The sequence below is a fragment of the Medicago truncatula genome, chromosome 8 (genome assembly GCF_003473485.1).
Source record: "Medicago truncatula cultivar Jemalong A17 chromosome 8, MtrunA17r5.0-ANR, whole genome shotgun sequence".
NCBI classification, from domain to species: Eukaryota; Viridiplantae; Streptophyta; class Magnoliopsida; order Fabales; family Fabaceae; genus Medicago; species Medicago truncatula.
This window is the reverse complement of record NC_053049.1, coordinates 14,574,064-14,593,675: the sequence shown is the minus strand read 5'-3', so window position 1 is coordinate 14,593,675 and position 19,612 is coordinate 14,574,064. Positions and strand designations below refer to the sequence as shown.

Sequence of the window (19,612 nt, the reverse complement as noted above, 5' to 3'; positions counted from 1 at the left end):
TAGCTCAATTTAATTAATCGACATATATTTCATTAAAAAAATATATATATAACCGACATATAAACAATTTTTTTTTTTGAACAAGGACATATAAACAAAATTATAAACAAAAGTTATTGCAGTATAGTTAAGATTATTCGCAATACGGTTTTGTTCGATTTTGAAGTTATTAATAGCTTGTTTGTTTTCGCGGCAAATTGACAACAAACGTGTGTTTGTCTTAAAGCAAGTATTCCTAGCTTCTATTTTATCACCGTAGAAGAGTTGTCAAAAGCGAGTAAAAGTGGTTAGATGCCAAACCAAACACCAACTAAGTTATCCGAACCACAAAATAAAAAAAACATATGATTTTGTTTGGTTTAACTTTCAAATACTTTACTATTTATACGTTTTATTTATTAAAAAAACAAAAATTAATCGTTTCACCCTAAAAATATGCGTGTGTATCCAAAATCTTAAACAAAACTTCATATAAATTTTGGAAAATATAAAGCAAAACATATCATCTTATCATATTGTAATACACTACGTTATCAAAATGTAGTAGAATGTACAATCTTAAGATGCAAGCCGTTGAAAAAAAGTATCCATGTTATATTTGATAAATTTTATAATTTTCATGATGAAAGAAAGGATGACGATAAGAAAAAGAAAGAAGAAAATTAAATGAGGAACAATGAACAGTTGGATTTCATTCTTGAAAGTTTAGAACATTGTCAATTGGATGATGGAGAAATGAGAAAATATTGGAAGCTGATCTCATCATTGAACCTTTAGTGAGGAAAGTAAGCAAATGAGATACACACAATTCCAAATCTTATGATACTTGATTACAAATTTGAATTTTGGTATGCAATGCTCTTGAAATTCCAAATCTTATGATACTTATCAGGTTATCATAAAAAAATAAACCAGCACGGTCAAACAGCTCGAATGGTGAGAGGTTTAAGAGTGATGTGGTGGTCGTGCTAGAGATAACTCGGCAAACAGCTGACCCTTCATCTAATCCTTCACCTTTGCTTGGACCATCTTTACTCTCCCATCCTTCACCATTTCCTGAACCATCTTTGTTATCCCATCCTTCAACTTTGCATGGAATGTCGTTTTTATCCTATCCTTCATCTTTTCTATCTCATCGTTCACCTTTTCCATCTCGATGTACACCTTGTTCTCGTTGCGCTGAACAATCCTATGAAAAATCCTATCTTCAAGTCCTTGCATCCAGCTTGGAGCTTGACCAGACAACCCTGCATCCTGAGCTTCACCCTCTTGCATTGGCCAATTTTCAGAAACTTCAGCTTGAACACGAAAACCTATGTATTTACAGGGGAGTTCAAAAGATGCAGCCACCTTCTCTAGTGCTATACATCTAATATTTCCCAGATTGTGGCTACAACAAGTAGGGCACCTGTTATGTACTTTAGGTTTGCAACCTGAACATATAGTGTGACAATTTGAACACTGCAATGACAGCAAAGGTAAAGAAGTTAACTAAATTTCCAAATAAAGTTTCTTCTATTTTTAGAGGATATTCAAGTTGAATCAAAAGGAAATCACCAATATTCTCATCCTAGATAAGCTAGGCAAGACATGGGATACTAAATAAGGAATGATGAAATTAAAATCGTGATACCAAGGGTTTGTTTACTTTTTAATTTCAGCTGTCGCTTTTTAAAATGTATAGTGAACAACTGTGTTAGAGAGAAAATACTGAAAGGCAAGCTAGGAATAATGCATTTTTAGAAACAACGTAACAATGTTTTGACATTTTTTGATTTCTGACAATACTATATCTGTTTTCAAACTTGTAAAAGAAAATGGTGCGGAAAATATTAGATGTGAAAAGGAAAACAGGAAACATGGAATAAACTGACCCTAAGTTTGTGCTTATGACATGCCTCACCGACAATTGTTTAATTTAACTTGCTACGAAAATGAGAATTCATTTTTTCATTTTCTCCAATCTAATGGTCAATTGAACTTTTGACGAGTTCTAGCATCACACTTTTCTCAACACACACACACACTCTCTAATTGATTTGATTGAAATTTAAATGGATCCCACTAATTTATATAGGCTCCTAAAAAATTTAATGGGATGGATCCATTGAAATTTCAATCAATTAGAGAGTGTGTTGCAAGCATAATTATGAACTTTTTTCATCCCAATTAAGTTATCAAATTGGAAATGCTTTTTGAAGAAAAGTCCATTATTTCAATGGTACAGAAAAATGCCTTCTCAAGAACCCAAAATACAACAATAAAATCATCATCAATAATTGATAAACAACCTGATGGATTGGGGGTACATGCGATTCAGGCATACAGGACACTCCAAAAGCTTGCGAACACTGCTTAAAACAGTCTCAATGGGACTCAAAGCGGTCTGTGCAGGATCATTCACCAATTCACCAACATCTGTCGACTCTTCATTTTTAGGAGGATCATCATCACTGTTGCTCTGAATATCACCATTGAATTATATGGAGAGATTGACCATAAGACCAACATTTTATTTTGGAAAAAGTAATTTTGGTTTACTATGTACCAACCATCAGCTGCATGTAGTCGTGCTCGTGTACTTGGTATCAGACACATGAGCCCATTGAGTTTTGGAGTAGCCTAATTAGTATGACTCTTTTACAAGCTGAAGAGACTGAGGTACTCAAGTAAAGTAACCAACATTTTTTATTTTCATAATCAAATACACTTTTTCTGAGTAACATAGCTATACAACTATGTTATATTGCCATTATACAACTTAGTTGCATCACATCATTAACCATTTTAAGAATCTCTTTGACAATAAGGTTTAATCATGTACCATAGCTATATTACATTGCCATTGTGCATACGAGCAACAGGACAGACCAAATAAATTTGTCAAAGTACAAATTCTACGGAGCCGTCTGCAACATTGACTAGAAATGTTTTACCCTATTTAATATAGATTTAAGAGCCCAACTCCAATTGATCAAAAGAAAAGGAATTGCAGTCTATGTTTTCATTCAAAATATAAAATTTTACAACTACTGGCCAACTGGCCAACAATGTCGTAAAATGGCGCCACTATAGCAAAATGGTGTGGCGGATTTTGACAACTACCATAGGCAATTTGTGAAGAGTAAACCACGGCGGTGGTGCCATAGTCCGCAATGGAATGTTTAAATGGCGTATTTTTGGCCTTCTGCTATCGACAACAATTTTGGGCAATCAAATTGTGATCTAAGAAAACCTAGACCTCAAGAATCAAACTACAAAGACACATTGTCCTGATAAAGGAGAAAGTCAAATGAAAGGCATCCAACAATCATCAAAATGAATAATATCATCTCTATAGCACCGACACTTCTGATCAAATACGTTTTCGGCGTCTGACATGACACATACACGACACATATTCTCAAAATATTATTGGTGTCGACATATCAGTGTCGTGTCAGGTGTTGCATTTCATATATAAAACTACAAAACAAACAAAAATAACTTCACCAAAAAAAAAATACACTCAAATATGCGAAGCTTTCAGTAGTAAGGTGTGAAATCCCATATTCCGAAAACATCTTATTGATCAACCAAACAACAGATAAAAGTAAAAGCGATAATGAAGATGAAGAGAAAGAGAAAAATACCTGGAGCGAATGGAAGAACATTTGGGAGAAAATGAAGAAAGGGTTTTGGTGGGTTTTTTAGTTTCACGTTTGCGCGGCAACTGTACCCTACCTTTGGAGAATTCATAACCGTCTGATTAATCTAGTGATCCATATTTTGTCACGTGGCCATTTCGTTATTTTTTCGATCAAGATATTTAAAAAACAACATACAACATGTCTTAGAAAAAAACATTCAGCATAAAATATCACATTAGTCCTCTCAAAAATAATATCACATTAATCTAATTTAAAGTGGGCAAAATACTTCTTTTGATCCTCTAAGTTTGACAAAAATACCGAATTAATAAGTTTTTAAGTTTTAAATATAAGTTTTTCTAAGTTTCAAACATTTGAGTTTTAAATATGTCCTTTTTTATGTTGTTAATTTAATACATCTATTTGAAGTTTTTTAAGTTCTTATGTTTTAAATAAGTACTTAAAAGAAGTAATAAGAACCTATTTAAAACTTAAAAAAAACTAAAGGATTAACATGCTATTTTTGTTAAACTTAAAGAATCAAAAGATGTATTTTGTCTTTGAAGCGTTACACATTTAGTCCTCCGTCCATTTCTTCCTCCGTTAAATGTAGTGACACGTCATATGGGGTATTTTCACATTTTTTTGAAAAAACTATTTATTTTTTATGGGATCGGATTTTACAATAGATACTTCTCCCCCACCATATAACCTTACTTCACCTTCTTCCTCCTCACCTAAAAAAAAAAATGATGGAAGGTAGAGTTGAATATTCAAATCGATGGACACAATAAGCCAAGAAGTTATTCCTGCACGTGTGAAATCAAGAATTAGGTAATTCTAAAATATCATTATGAAAGGATTGCAATGATTATAATTGAAATATTTTTATTTGGATTGATGAGGCTTAGAAATTGGGTTTGCTTAATGGCAAGCATGATCAAGATGTTATTGGATCGGTGAGGAAGGACAACAAGATTAATATAAGTCCATGTAAGGTGAAAGAACAAGTTGCATCATTAGACCAAGATGCAAAAATTTGGTGGTGATCATATTTGAAAAGCAAAGGTGGTTGAGAAATTGCATTGTTTAGCCCATGTCAACATCAAAGAAGATGTGTGAAAGAGGCTTTGGGGTAAGCTATTAATTTAAAAAAAATCAGAATTATTTTGTAGTCGTAATACTCTAGATAATCTCAAGAACCTCATTGCCATCACTTTTGTGTTTGTCAAGCTCTAGGTACTGATAAATACTTTGGGTTTCTATCTATGATTGGAAGAAGTAAACATGAAACTTTTAAGTTTATCAAGGACCACATATGAAGTAAAATAAATTCTTGGAGTAGTAGGCGTCTCTCACAAGATGGAAGGGAAATTCTTATTAAATCAGTATTGCAGTCTATTCCTTCATACGTGATGAGCGTTTTCTCCTTCCGAGATCAGTCATTAATGAAATTGAGAGAATGTTAAACTCCTTTTGGTGGCCTAATAATTCAGCTAACTCTCGAGGCTTGCAGTAGCTGTCCTAGGAAAGAATTTCCAATCCTAAGATGTTTGGTGGAATGGGTTTTAAGAGTTTTAAGACATTTAATATGGCTATGGTTGGCAAGCAATCTTGAAAGTTGATTTCTAATCTAGAGTCTTTAATCACCTGTTTACTCAAAGCTAAATACTTTCCCCGAGTTGATTACTTTGGAACTGGTATAGACAATAATCCTAACTATGTTTGACGTAGTATTTGGAGTTTGCGTTGGAGTATACGGGAGAACGAATACCAGTATGGGACCATCCTTGGCTTCAGAACACTGAGCATATTTGGCCGACCACTCCTCAACATTTGAAGTGGTCACATGTCATTGTTGCAGACTTAATGGCTACACCTTAGAAGCAATGGTACATGGAGCTAATTAATGTTTTTTTTATATTTTTTATATATAATAATAGAGCCAGAAATATTTTTAATACTCCATTGTTGGCTTCAGTGATTAACGACGTGTCTACTTGTAAATTAGAGAAGGATGGTGCTTATACAGTTAGGAGTGCATACAAGAACATTATGAATCATAATTTTCCAACTTTACAACATTGTGTGTCAAGAAATGGAATGTTTGTAAGCTTAAATTGCAACCAAAGGTTAAGAATTTCTTGTGGAGAGAATGTCGTAATTGTTTGCCAACAAGAGTTCGGTTGTAATCAAAAGGTGTTCAATGTCCTTATATGTGCGAACTGTGTGAAGGGAATGCTGAAGATAGTACTCATTTGTTTTTGCAGAGTCTCTTGATGGTTGTCTTTAATCATGCTGCAAGTTTCCCGACAAATGTGTTTGCTATTTTACAATATCTGGATCAACAATAAACAAGTCCTTGGTGTGACCCTATGGAGTATCTAGAAGCATAGAAATAACAAGGTTTGGAACAATATCATTGAATCAACTCAAACTATATGTGAACGTGTAGGGTTTTTTCTTACTAGATGGATGAATGCCCCAACATATTTGAAATCATACTACCAGACATCCCACTTCTCAAGGAGATTTACAATGGCATAAACCAAGTCCCAGTAGGTATAAATGTAATGTCGATGCTTCCTTTTCCCATTCTTTCAATCAGGTTGGCCTTCGCTTGTGTATTCGAGATGACGAGGGTCGTTTTGTGTTGGTTAAAACTGAATGGTTGACTCCACTCCTATATGTGGACTCGGAGGAGGCTTTAGGTTTATTATCAACACTTCATTGGGTGCGTGATATGCGGTTTAGTATTGTGGATTTTGAGCTTGACATTTTTTAAAATTGTGGTGGATAATCTCTATTGTGGTAAGAGTGACACTTTTAATTACAGTGCAGTGATCAATGATTGTAGACGTCTGTTAGCTTTTGATTTAGTAATATCTGATGTTAGGTTTATTAGGAGACAAACCAACAAAGTCGGTCATAATTTCGCCAGAGTGACTCCGTGTCATGTTAGTTTCCATATTCATATTAAGATTTCAGCTTACATTTCTACTATTATTTTAAATGAAATACAATAAATTTCTTCTTGTAAAGAAAAAGTTTGTCTCATCTTTAATAGTATTACTATTTCCTATGTAAAAAAAGTAGCAACCGTTTCCTTTTCATTTTTTTTTTATAAGTATTAAATGTTTCCTTTTGTATCACCTAATTATATATCTATACACACAAATTTTCATTAAAAAAAGTATTAATTGCCTCTTTCTTTATATAATACAACTGTCTCGTCTTAACAATAGTATTATAAGAAAAGAAAAAAATAGTATTATCTGTTTCCTATATGTGCTCGCGATTTTCGGATATCAAACCATTAATTGATTTGAATCGTCAATCTTTGAACTCTCGATTTTTGTTCTTGGGAAGGGAAAAAATGAGTAAAAACCCTTATCGAGACTTTGGATTCGGGGGTTGGTTTCGAATAGGGAAGGTGTTAAGCACCCTAAACGACTTCGGTACTCCGAAGGAACCGCTTACCTAGATTATTTTGTGCTAAATTCATTTGCTTACTTGAAAAATTATTACCTAAAAATCTAAGTGAAAGAATGGAGGGAGAAGAAGTATGTTTTTGGTTATTTTTATTTGATTTGGAAGGACGAGTCCTCTGCCTACGTACCCTTTTTGGGAAAGGGATCAAAACCGACGTAGTTCCACTCAAAAATTTCTTTGGTGGGTTAGGTTGATTTTAAGATTTTTTTTTGAAAATGGTTTTAAGAAGAGAAAGAGGCCTCAAGGCATGAGATAAAAGAAATGAGTGAGGTTGATTGATTTTAAATTTTGAAAATGATTGAAGTTGAATTAAAATTGATTAAAAATTTGATTAAGAAAATAAAGGGAAAATGTTGCTAAGAAAAAATATTTTTTTGAATTTGACATATTTGATTTTTTTTGTGAAAAATGATTTTTCTAAACTAACGGTGAAAACTAACGTAACGTCGTAAAAACTAACGGAAAGCGGTAAATAAAATGTGGTAGTGTCGGTGCATGTGTCGGTGCTTGTGTTACCTACATTATTACATCAATTCCTAAATACAACCCTAAGGCCTTTATGCCAAAATAAAATGCAAGAAATAAAATTACATCAATTCCCTATTTATACACACTAAGTCAACGACAAAATGAAATGATAGAAAAAACTAAATGTGCATGCTATGATTCAAGACAAAAATTAAATGGTTAGTAATCACAAGAAATATTATGGTGAATGAGACATAAGCAGTAATAAGCAAGAATTAAGACAAATAAAAATTAAGATCATCATATAAGAGATAAACAAAAAATAAAAGGAAACAAATAGGATGGATTTTTAAAATTAGAGGAAATTAAAATGGTGAAAAAATATTTTTTGGAATTTTTTAGACACAAAAATGTCAAAAAGAATAAAAAAAACAGCATTTAAAAAAAAGTAAAAACAATAACAAATAAAAATAATAAACAAATGGCTCAGCAGGATTAATTCTGGACCATTGGATTAAATCAATGGTCCAAGTTCAAACCCCTGGATTCATCACAGCCATAGGATCTAAGATCCAACGGTTTAAAAACAAAGGAAATAAACACTAAAAAAAAACAGTAACACAGGGACCGTCTGATCTACGATCTGACGTTTGACACTAAAAGTGTACAGTGCAGTCAAATACAAAGGCGTATAGAGGAAACAAGACAGGAACTATCATTGGCCTTCAGATCTAAAATCTGATGGCCTAAACCTGAAGGTGTATGGAAAGATTAAAGATACTCGCGCACCAGATTCAACAAAAAAAAGTAGTATAAAGAGGCTTCAGTAACAAAAAAAAACACATAACTACAAGAAAACCCTCTCTCTAAACATTTTTAGTGAGAGAAGGTCTGCAATTGCAGCCTTCTTCTCCGGTGAGCCATGCATTTTCCGGCGTGGTGGCCGCCGGCCAACAGGCGGCGCCGCCGCGCCGGAGTTACAAAACTCCTCCGTTTGAAATTTTTTTTACGTTTTTAACAATCCTTTTTCTTGTTTTGTATGAATCCTAACTTAGATTTTTGAAAACAAGCTTCTACAAGCCTAGATCTAACAAAGAACATTCAAAGAAAATGAGCAAAAAACTACCTCTATTCTCTCTCTCCGGTCCGTAGCTCTCTCTCTTTGAACTGGTTCGGTTTATCTCTTTTTCCCTCTGGTCCGATTCGGCGCAAGCTTGCTCCGGCCTAATGGTTTTCTTTTGCTCCGGTTCTGTTTGGTTTTGATTCGGTTTGCTTGGAACTGATTTCGTGATTGTTGTTTGGGGTTATGTGAGGTTTGGATTTGTTGCTGTTAGTGATGAACAGCTTCGAATTTGAGCTTCTGGAATTTATCTGTTCTTCATGTTCATGATTTTTTTTGTGGATTTTGGGTGATTTGATCTGAAATTAGATGAAAGAGAAAAGGTTTTAGGGTTTGTTGATTGTGATTGAGTGCTGGTTGGATCTGTGTGTACAGTGATTTTTTCTCTGACCCATTTCCCAATGATTGACAGGCTTTATAGTGACAAACTAGGGTTTCTCTGGTACAAACAAATGACAAAAATACCCCTGCAGCTGAGACTTGGAGAAAAAGATTTGACAGATAAATAAATAAATAAATAAAAAAACAAAATGAATAAAATAAAATAAAAATAAAAAAAATAAAAAGAAAAGAGAAGAGAAGGAAAGAAAAGAAGTCACGTGAGTGACTTTTATAAAAATAAAGAAAATAAATAATAAAAAACAAAACTAGCTTAAAAAAAAAAAGAAAGAAAAAAAATAAAAAGTCCCTTCGGAATCCGACATGAGGTACTTCAAAGTATCCTCCCTGCCGAAATTTTGTTTGAAAAGATTAATAAAAAAAACGCCTTTTAAAATGCGATTAGGCCTTCTCTTTTTTTGACGTGATCGTTACGACTAAAAGACTATATAACAAAAATGCGTCATAAAATGAAAGTGAGACGGTTTTAATTGTTGTGAAATGCGAACGTTGATTTAAATGTAAAAATAAAAACTTTTTGAATGACTAAAGACAAGAAACCCGAATTTTAAATGGTAAAAAAAAACGAGTAAAAAGGGAACGTGAACCATTTTAAAATACGGACAAGAGATTTTAAACGGTCCAAAATTGGGGTATGACAGATGCCCCTATTTAAGTTTCTTCGTCACAAAGGTTTTAAAAGAGAACTTTTTAAACCAAAGGGTCGGAGAGACTTAAATATATAAAAACGCCAATTTTGGACCATTTGAAACGCCAGAGATGTGATGCTGATGAATGTGATAATATGACTAAATATGATATAAGCATGAAGGTAAAGATGATGCAAAGACTGACTGGGAGACAAATGGATAGGTATCACTGGGGAAAAAAAAATGATAGGTAATGCTTACGATTGTTGTGAGGTACCTTGAAACGACTGGAGTATAAATGATGATGTTTAATAACATTGTTTCAAGGCGAAAGTAAAGACATGATTGCCGACGAGTGGCGAAAGTAAAGACATGATTGGCCGACGAGTGGCTAAATTAAAGACATGACGGGCCGACGAGTGGCTAAATTAAAGACATGACGGGCCGACGAGTGGCTAAAGTAAAGACATGATGGGCCGACGAGTGGCTAAATTAAAGACAAAACGGGCCGACGAGTGGCTAAATTAAAGACATGACGGGCCGACGAGTGGCTAAAGTAAAGACATGATGGGCCGACGAGTGGCTAAATTAAAGACAAGACGGGCCGACGAGTGGCTAAATTAAAGACATGATGGGCCGACGAGTGGCTAAATTAAAGACATTGTAAAGCTTGATATGAATGGGGACCAACCTGACAAAGATACACCTGAGGGGAACAATGAAATTGTCTGAAGACGATGGGGCAATTGTATAGACTGGTTACTGGCGAGACCTGCCACTTTGAAACATGATTGGTTTTATAACATATCTGAGTTTAGACCCATTTTGAGGATAATGAAGCAAAATATTGGGTAAAAAATGAAACTATGTATGGATGATGTTTACATGCGTGCTATGTATGCATGAATGAATGAATATGTATGAGACTCATATGATGGTGTAATGGTAAGATTGTTGAGACAGGACTGGGCAGGTCTACGAGGAGAATGGCCCGGCATCACTGTACGAACACTCAAAGCCTTCATTGGGGATAAAGTCACGGGGATGAATCAACCATTGTTAGGGTACAGCCCTTAAACATACTGCTGAGGTAAGTCTTCACAAACTATGGTATAAGTCGCCATTTCATCAATGCAACACCGTACTGTCTTGTCTGAATAGTCATTGCTTTTTGTTATTATCTTTTGAAATCCCTAACTTTTGCCTGGATCGTCCTTTCGGATTTTCAATCCACCGGGGAGACATTTTTCTTTTTCTCTTTTTGTATGCCCCTAATTTTTACCTGGACCGCCCTTTCGGGTTTTCGATCCACTAGGGCGCGCTTTTCTCTTTTTTTTTTTTTTTTTTTTTGCAATGACTATTTCTTCTTTATTGAACCTGCTTGTTTCGGACCAACTGTTGACACATACTTATGTGATACATGTTTTTAAAGATAATATGTTTGTCATTTTTTTGTTTTTAGAAAGAAAACATAAAATCTTTAGAAAAGTTTTTTTTTCAAAATTTTTGCTTCAAATACTAATACTAAAAACGAAAGAAAGATTTTTTTGCACATAGAATAAACAAGAATTCCAACAAAGGGGCACATGCTCAAATTGATTTAATAGAAATGGTGACCGGCTAAAGGCATGGCACCACAGATTACAAAGAGTTGGAATATGGTAATTATATGGGATAGGTACATTGAACACAATAACCGCTATACTTCTTAACCACTTTGAATTCCACAGTTTGGATGCTTCAACATTAGAGAACTTCTGACAGTCAAAGTGTCTCGGGCGAGTGATGTTTCATCTGATGCAGTTACTTGTCTCGATCCTTAATTTTTGCATAGATCGCCCTTGCGGGTTTTCGATCTATCAGGATAATTTCCCCTTTTTTTTTTTTTTTTTTTTTTTTTTTTTTGTCTCTAATTTTTGCCTGGACCGCCCTTTCGGGTTTTCGATCCACCGAGACGCTCATTTTTGGTTTAAGCCGCCCTTTCAGGTTTTCGACCTACCGAGCTGTTCTTTTATATATTTAGACAAAGTATTTCTTGACTGCATCAGAATTCACAGGACGAGGTAACTCCTCTCCATCCATATTTGTAAGAATTAAAGCACCACCAGAGAAAGCTCTCTTCACCACATAGGGACCTTCATAGTTTGGCGTCCATTTGCCCCTAGGATCTGGTTGAAAGGATTTGATACATTTGAGCACAAGATCTCCTTCCTTGAATTCGCGGGGATGGACTCCTTTATCGAATGCTTGTTTCATCCTTGACTGATATAACTGTCCATGACACAAAGCAGCCATACGTTTTTCCTCAATCAAATTCAACTGGTCGTACCTGCTCTGGCACCATTCAGCTTCAGACAAATCAGCTTCCATCAAGACTCTTAAAGAAGGAATCTCAACCTCTACTGGTAGTACAGCCTCCATACCATATACCAAAGAGAAAGGGGTTGCCCCTGTCGAGGTTCGCACTGAGGTACGGTATCCATACAAAGCGTAGGGTAACATTTCATGCCAGTCCTTATAAGTAACTACCATCTTCTGTATGATCTTCTTGATGTTCTTGTTTGCAGCTTCAACTGCCCCATTCATCTGTGGTCTGTAAGGAGAAGAATTGTGATGTTGAATCTTGAAGTCATCGCACAACTCTTTCATCATGTTGTTATTCAGATTTGTGCCATTGTCTGTGATGATTCTGTTGGGAACACCGTAGCGGCTGATGAGGTTGTTCTTGATAAATCTGACCACTACCTGCTTGGTCACATTGGCGTAAGATGCTGCTTCAACCCACTTGGTGAAATAATCGATAGCCACTAATATGAAGCGATGCCCATTGGAAGCCTTTGGTTCAATCCGACCAATCATGTCAATGCCCCACATAGAGAAGGGCCACGGGGAAGAGATGACATTGAGCATAGATGGTGGTATATGAATCTTGTCAGCATAGATTTGACATTTGTGGCATCTCTTGGCATGATTGTAGCAATCAGCGTGCATTGTTATCCAGTAGTACCCAGCTCTCAATATCTTCTTCGCCATGGCGTGCCCACATGAGTGAGTTCCGAAAGAGCCTTCATGAATCTCGCACATCAATTTTTCTGCTTCATGCTTATCCACACATCTAAGTAGGACCCTATCAAAGTTCCTTTTATACAAAACGTCTTCGTTAAGGAAGAAACGGCTTGACAATTTTCTCAATGTTTTCTTGTCCTTGTTGGATGCCCCAGGTGGGTACTTTTGAGTTTGAAGGAAAACTTGGATATCATGATACCATGGCTTGTCATCATCAATTGCTTCAGCTACAAACACATAAGCAGGTCGGTCGAGAAATTGGACATTGATTACTGGCACAGTATTGTGACCATTCACATTGATCATTGAGGATAGAGTAGCTAAAGCATCCGCCATTTGATTCTCATCACGGGGCACATGGTGTAACTCTACTTTGTTGAAGAAAGTCAGCAATCGTCTCGCATAATCTCTGTAGGGAATCAAACCAGGATGACGAGTTTCCCATTCTCCTTTGATCTGGTTAATCACAAGAGCGGAATCTCCATAAATGACAATTTTCTTGATCCTCAAATCGATGGCTTCCTCGATACCCATGATGCAAGCTTCGTACTCTGCGATGTTGTTTGTGCAATCAAAACGTAACCTCGCAGTAAAAGGGATGTGAGTACCCTTAGGGGTAATGAGCACCGCACCAATTCCACTTCCATAGACATTAACAGCTCCATCAAATATCAAACCCCATTCGGATTCAGGATCAGGACCTTCACCGAACACTGGTTCGTCACAATCTTTTGCTTTTAGATACATAACCTCTTCATCTGGGAAGTCGAATTTGATTGGTTGATAGTCTTCGATTGGTTGATGAGCCAAATGTTCTGCCAAGATGCTACCTTTGACTGCTTTCTGAGTGCGATACTCGATATCATACTCGGACAATAACATCTGCCAGCGAGCAATCCTTCCAGTTAAAGCTGGCTTCTCAAATATGTACTTGATAGGATCCATCTTGGATATCAACCAAGTTGTATGATTAATCATATAATGACGGAGACGCTTGGCAGCCCAAGTTAAAGCACAACAAGTTTTCTCAAGTACAGAATATCGGGACTCACAATCAGTGAACTTCTTACTCAAATAGTAGATAGCGTGCTCTTTCTTTCCGGTTTCGTCTTGTTGACCCAAAACACAGCCCATGGAATCTTCTAGTACTGTTAAATACATGATCAAAGGTCTTCCGTCAACTGGAGGAACAAGAATTGGAGGTTCTAACAGATATTCTTTGATTTGATCAAAAGCCTTCTGACAATCATCATTCCACTTCACCCCTTGATCCTTGCGGAGTAACTTGAAAATTGGTCCACATGTGGCGGTCATGTGAGAGATAAATCTGGAGATATAATTGAGTCTACCAAGAAAACCTCTGACTTGCTTCTCTGTCTTTGGAACAGGCATTTCTCTGATGGCTCTGACCTTGTCGGGATCAACTTCAATACCCTTTTGACTGACGATAAAGCCTAGGAGTTTACCAGATCTAACACCGAAAGTACATTTGTTAGGATTCAACCGGAGCTTGTACTTTCTCAACCGCTGAAACATCTTCAACAAATACTCAACATGTTCTTCTTCTGTGCCAGACTTAACAATCATATCATCTACGTAGACCTCAATTTCTTTGTGAATCATATCATGAAAGATTTTGGTCATACCCCTTTGGTAAGTGGCACCAGCATTTATCAAACCAAATGGCATCACCACATAGCAGAAAGCACCCCAGGGCGTGATGAAAGACGTCTTTTCTCTATCCTCAGGAGCCATCCTGATCTGATTGTAGCCGGAGAAACCGTCCATGAAGGAGAAAACCTTGCACTTAGCAGTGTTATCAACCAATACATCAATGTGAGGCAAAGGAAAATTATCCTTCGGACTAGCCTTGTTCAAGTCCCGATAATCAACACACATTCTGACTTTACCATCTTTCTTTGGAACAGGCACTATGTTGGCCAACCATTGAGGATACTCTGATGTGACTAGGAAACCTGCATCAATCTGCTTTCGCACTTCCTCTTTGATCTTGAGGGCCATATCAGGATGAGATCTTCTCAATTTCTGCTTTACCGGAGGACACTCAGGCTTCAAAGGTAGTCTGTGTTCAACGACATCAGGGTCTAGACCCGGCATGTCTTTGTATGACCATGCGAATATATCAACATATTCTCTGATAAGCTCAATTACTCTTTCCTTGACAGATACATCCAACGATGCCCCAATCTTGATTTCTTTCTTGTCTTCCTCAGTACCCAGATTGATGATTTCTATCTCCTCCTGATGAGGTTGAATTGTCTTCCTTTCTTGTTCCAACATCCATTTGATCTCATTCGGGATCTCCTCATCCTCCTCTGCCACAGCCTCGTAAACTGGGACCTCAAAGTTGGGAGAAAGCATGGGGTCACTGTGTTCAACGGATTCACTTATGTTCAGTCTGCACATGATTCATGATTGATTTTAATGAGTAAATGCAGACCTTTGGTTTTGAAATTTAAAAGAAAAAAAAGAATGATTTTTTGGATTTTTGTATTACCATTTTTTCCAGAAAAAGCAACAAAAAATAAAAAGTAATAAAAGCCGTGATAGAAACGACGATTTTTATTTGTAATAAAAGTACTAGAAGCAAAACAAAGCCCTACATGATTTCACTTTCGCCTTGGGCAGAACGAAAGGAGTTTTCTTAAAAAAACAACAAAAGACAAGACAAACACATTACTTAGAGCGGGGTGTCACAGAAGGAATGTCAACAGCAATCCAGTTGCAGCAAGCTCCTCCAGGCGTCACAAAGACCGGTGTCACTCCTCTAGGTGCATCATCTAAAATTGCATTGGTCTCTGGTGAATCATGAATGAAACCAGCACTGTGGAAAGAACCTCTGGTAGGGTCGAACATCCCAGGCTTACTGTTAAGGAAACCAATTCCCTCCTTACGCTTGTTTTCTGGCAACTCCACTAGCTGACCCCAGCCTTCGGTTTTGCCTTCCTGAATTACTCTCCGGGCATCCTTCAACGAAGCCATACAAGTCTCAATCTTACCGACACTTTCTTCGGCAGAGAATCCTTGGAATGATGGCCCGTCTGAACCACTACCACCGATAACAGAGAAAGCAGACAAATTGCTGATTAAAAAGGCCGACTCGCCACTCACAGTGATCAACTTTCCACGACTTACAAACTTCAATTTCTGATGGAGAGTAGATGTCACAGCCCCAGCGTCATGAATCCAAGGTCTGCCGAGCAAACAGCTGAAAGAAGCCTGGATTTCCATGACTTGGAAAGTAACCTGAAATTCATGTGGGCCGACCGAAATTGGCAAATCTACCTCACCATACACCGATCTCCTAGTCCCATCGAAGGCCCTCACCGTCACCTTGCTAAGTCTCAAAGGAGCCTCGGAGTACGCCAATTGGTCGAAAGTTGACTTGGGCATCACATTAAGTGCAGAGCCGGTATCTATCAGGACGTTGGATAACGAGTCCGTTCTGCAAAGTACAGAGATGAATAATGCTTGATTATGCTTATTCCCCTCCGCCGGGAGATCTTCATCACTGAAAGTCAGACTGTTACACGCGGTCACATTCCCCACAATGCTTTCGAATTGACCCAGAGTTACATCATAATCCACAAATGCCTGGTCTAATACTTTCCTCAGGGCATCCCGATGAGCACCAGAACTTGATAACAGGGCCATGATGGAAATCTTCGCAGGAGTTTGTAACAGCTGGTCCACCACCCTGTATTCACTCTTCTTGATCAGCTTCAAGACTTCATCGGCATCCTCAAAGTCAAACTCTTTGGCCTGCTCCCCAGCTTTACCTTTACCGGCGTTTCGCTCTTTTACTGGCTCATCGACCGGAACACTAACACTCTTCGGACCCACCGTAGGAAAGATGCGGCCACTCCTCAAAATCCGGCTATTCTCTGCGATATTATCCACAGCAACAGGTGAAGTTGTCTCACTTCCGGGCTCAAGAATCGTGCCTTCATACTTATAGGGTACAGCTTTCTGAGCAGTAGTAGGCGTGGGCCTAGGCACACAGATTACCAAGGGAGTACCAACGGGCTTTGTACTGTTAGGGTTTATCACCAGCGGCCTCCTGGCTCTGAATACCGGAGTGACAACACAGACGTCCTTGCTCTCGGGTTCCCTTGTAACCACAAGTTCCCTTCTATTTAGGAGACCCTGCATATCATTCTGGACTTGTATACATCCACGAGGATCCATCAAACATATGTCACAAGCTCCATGATTGTGGTTGAAGAGAGTTGCTTTACACAGTTTCACATGTATCGGTACCAGAGGAGTCTTGATATCACCTACAGAGAGAATGCGAGCCTCTTCCCGATCGTCTTGAATCATATTAACAGCAGGCCCATGAGTAGGCAGAGGATTGTTCTGAGCTACAGCATCAGGATCGGTGAAGGTTAACTCTTTACTATTTATCAGTTTCTGAACCTCTTTCTTAAGAGCAAAACAACGCTCCACATCGTGGCCTGGTGCCCCTTGATGGTAAATACAATGAAGGTCCGGACGGTACCAGCGTGGGAGAGGGTCCGGAATGCGAGGAGGTGGTATTGTTTGGACCAGATTCTGTGCAAGTAAAGAAGGGAGCAATGCTCCATAGGTCATTGGCAAGGGGTCAAATTGTTGTTTTTGATTTTGCTGGTTGTAGGGAGCTTGAGGACGGGGTTGTTGTTGTGGGGGGTTATATGGCCTTTGTTGGTATGGTTGTTGAGGATAGTAGGGTTGTTGAGGATAGTAGGGTGGTTGAGAGAGTTGTTGTGGGTTATATGGTTGTTGATATAGTGGGGAATAGTATAATGAAGGCCCTTGAGGTCTTGGTGGTTGATAGTTTGGGTTCTGGGGTGCGGTCATTTGTGGGGTGATGTTGGCAACAAAGGGATGATTAGAGTACACGGGCTGAGGTCCTCCATGAGCCACCATGCCAACCTCTTGAACATTCCTCTTTGGGTAACCATTTCCAAATTTCTTATTACCACTGGGCGAAACTCCTGAAGAACCACCTGAAGAACTTCCCGAAACAGCTGCTCCCTTACGAGCCCACTCCTCGATACGCATTCCTGTTTCCACCAAGTCAGTGAACTTCTGTGATGCACAGACAATCATCTTTTCTGAATAACAAGGGCTCAGGGTTTCATAGAACAATTCTGAAAGTTCCCTCTCATCCAAGGGAGGACGAATCTGAGCAGCTTTTTGAATGAAGCGTTGTGCGTATTCTTTGAACGATTCTTTATCTTTCTGGGTTAAGGACTGCAACTCCTTGCGACTTGGCGCCAGATAGGTATTATATTTGTACTGTTGCATGAAGGCCTCAGCCAACTGTTCAAAAGTAGTGACTCCTTTCAATCCCATGAACCAGGTATGTGCCGGACCAGTCAAACTATCCTGGAAGCAGTGAATGAGTAAGGGAACATTATTCTTGTAAGCTATCATCTTGCTAATATACATAGTTAGATGATTTTGTGGACATGTGTCCCCTTGATACTTCTCAAATACAGGCATCTTGAACTTTGGAGGTATGTTTACATCTGGTACCAAGCAAAGGTCATATATGCTTTGGACGACTGCTTCCTTTCCCCGCATATTACTCATCTTCTTCTCTAGAGCACCGAACCTTTCTTCCCAATCGATTGCTTTATCATCCCCCATTATACTGTCGGAGTGATAAATCTGTTCTTCATGTTGTGGCCCAACATGCACAGTAGGACCTGCTTGAGTCATGGTAGCTTGAGGAATCGGTTGACTCATCTGGAAATGTGCCGAAGTCTGTTGACCCTGTGCGAAAGGCGTTTCAGTAGCGCCTGGACCAAAACCCCCGTTGGTTGCAATCGGCATGCCCCAAGGGTAGCCTGAAGGCATGGAATACTGAGGAGTAGCAAAGGGACCCTGGGGGCCAAGAGGACGGAAGCCTGAGTTGCCCATAGTTGCCATATTACCAGAAGAAAAATCAGTCATCAGAGGCTGGGTGAGGCCGATAGTTGTAGTAGTAGTCGGAGATGGTTGCGGGGGACCCTCAGGTGCAGCTGTGACAACCACAACAGGAGTTGAATTGGAGATTGCTGCTTGCTCTCTCTCAGCCATCATAGTTTCCATCATAAGTGCCATTCTTTCCATCTCCCCCTTGAGGTTAACCAGTTCCTCTCTGAGCTGAGCGTTTTCCTGTTCTGCCGCTAACATCCTTTTCTTGATATGAGCTCGAGTGTTGTGAATGCGAGCGGGTTTGTACTGAATACGCCGGGCCACTTTGCTTTTCTCTGAGGCAGAAATGAGGAGAGTATGAGACTTGGATTTTGATACTTTTTATGAATGCAATATGATGCATGATATGCTATATGCCAAAATATGCGATTTTTATATATATTTTTTTTTATTTTTTATTGAAGGACCTATAAAAGCAGTTTTGTAAACATACCAACCTAAACAAATCATAAAAAAACAAAGTTGATTACAAGATAATTCCCTTTCTAACAACAAAGCCAAGGGATAAACTTTCAAAGAAAAACAAGATAATTCCCTTTCTAACAACAAAGCCAAGGGATAAACTTTCAAAGAAAAACAAGATAATTCCCTTTCTAACAACAAAGCCAAGGGATAAACTTCGTAACTACACAAAAAACATCAAAACCAACTGAAAGACTCTCAAGCCTCTGAACCGAGCTACTCCTCAAAATCAGAATGTGGCCCATCAAAGAGATCCATACGCTTCTTCTTCCGCCCGGGAATTTGATCAAGCGCGGCATCTTTCTCTCTGATACTCTTTTTCAGCTGGGCGATTATCACATCTTTCTTGTGGCTATCATAGG

The 19,612-nt window shown here is 38.1% G+C and overlaps 1 protein-coding gene across 1 annotated transcript; it reads right to left on the bottom strand.

The window, feature by feature from the left end:
- Positions 1–1,002: 1,002 nt before the first annotated feature.
- On the bottom strand, positions 1,003–18,986 carry LOC11443968 (uncharacterized). Its single transcript, XM_039829012.1, has 8 exons — positions 15,505–18,986; positions 14,859–15,222; positions 14,450–14,789; positions 12,523–14,257; positions 12,067–12,426; positions 3,106–3,190; positions 2,327–2,461; positions 1,003–1,461 (listed from the first exon to the last, which is right to left on the bottom strand). Exons 1-8 carry the CDS (start codon positions 18,984–18,986, stop codon positions 1,003–1,005), a joined length of 6,960 nt encoding a protein of 2,319 aa, XP_039684946.1.
- Positions 18,987–19,612: the final 626 nt, after the last annotated feature.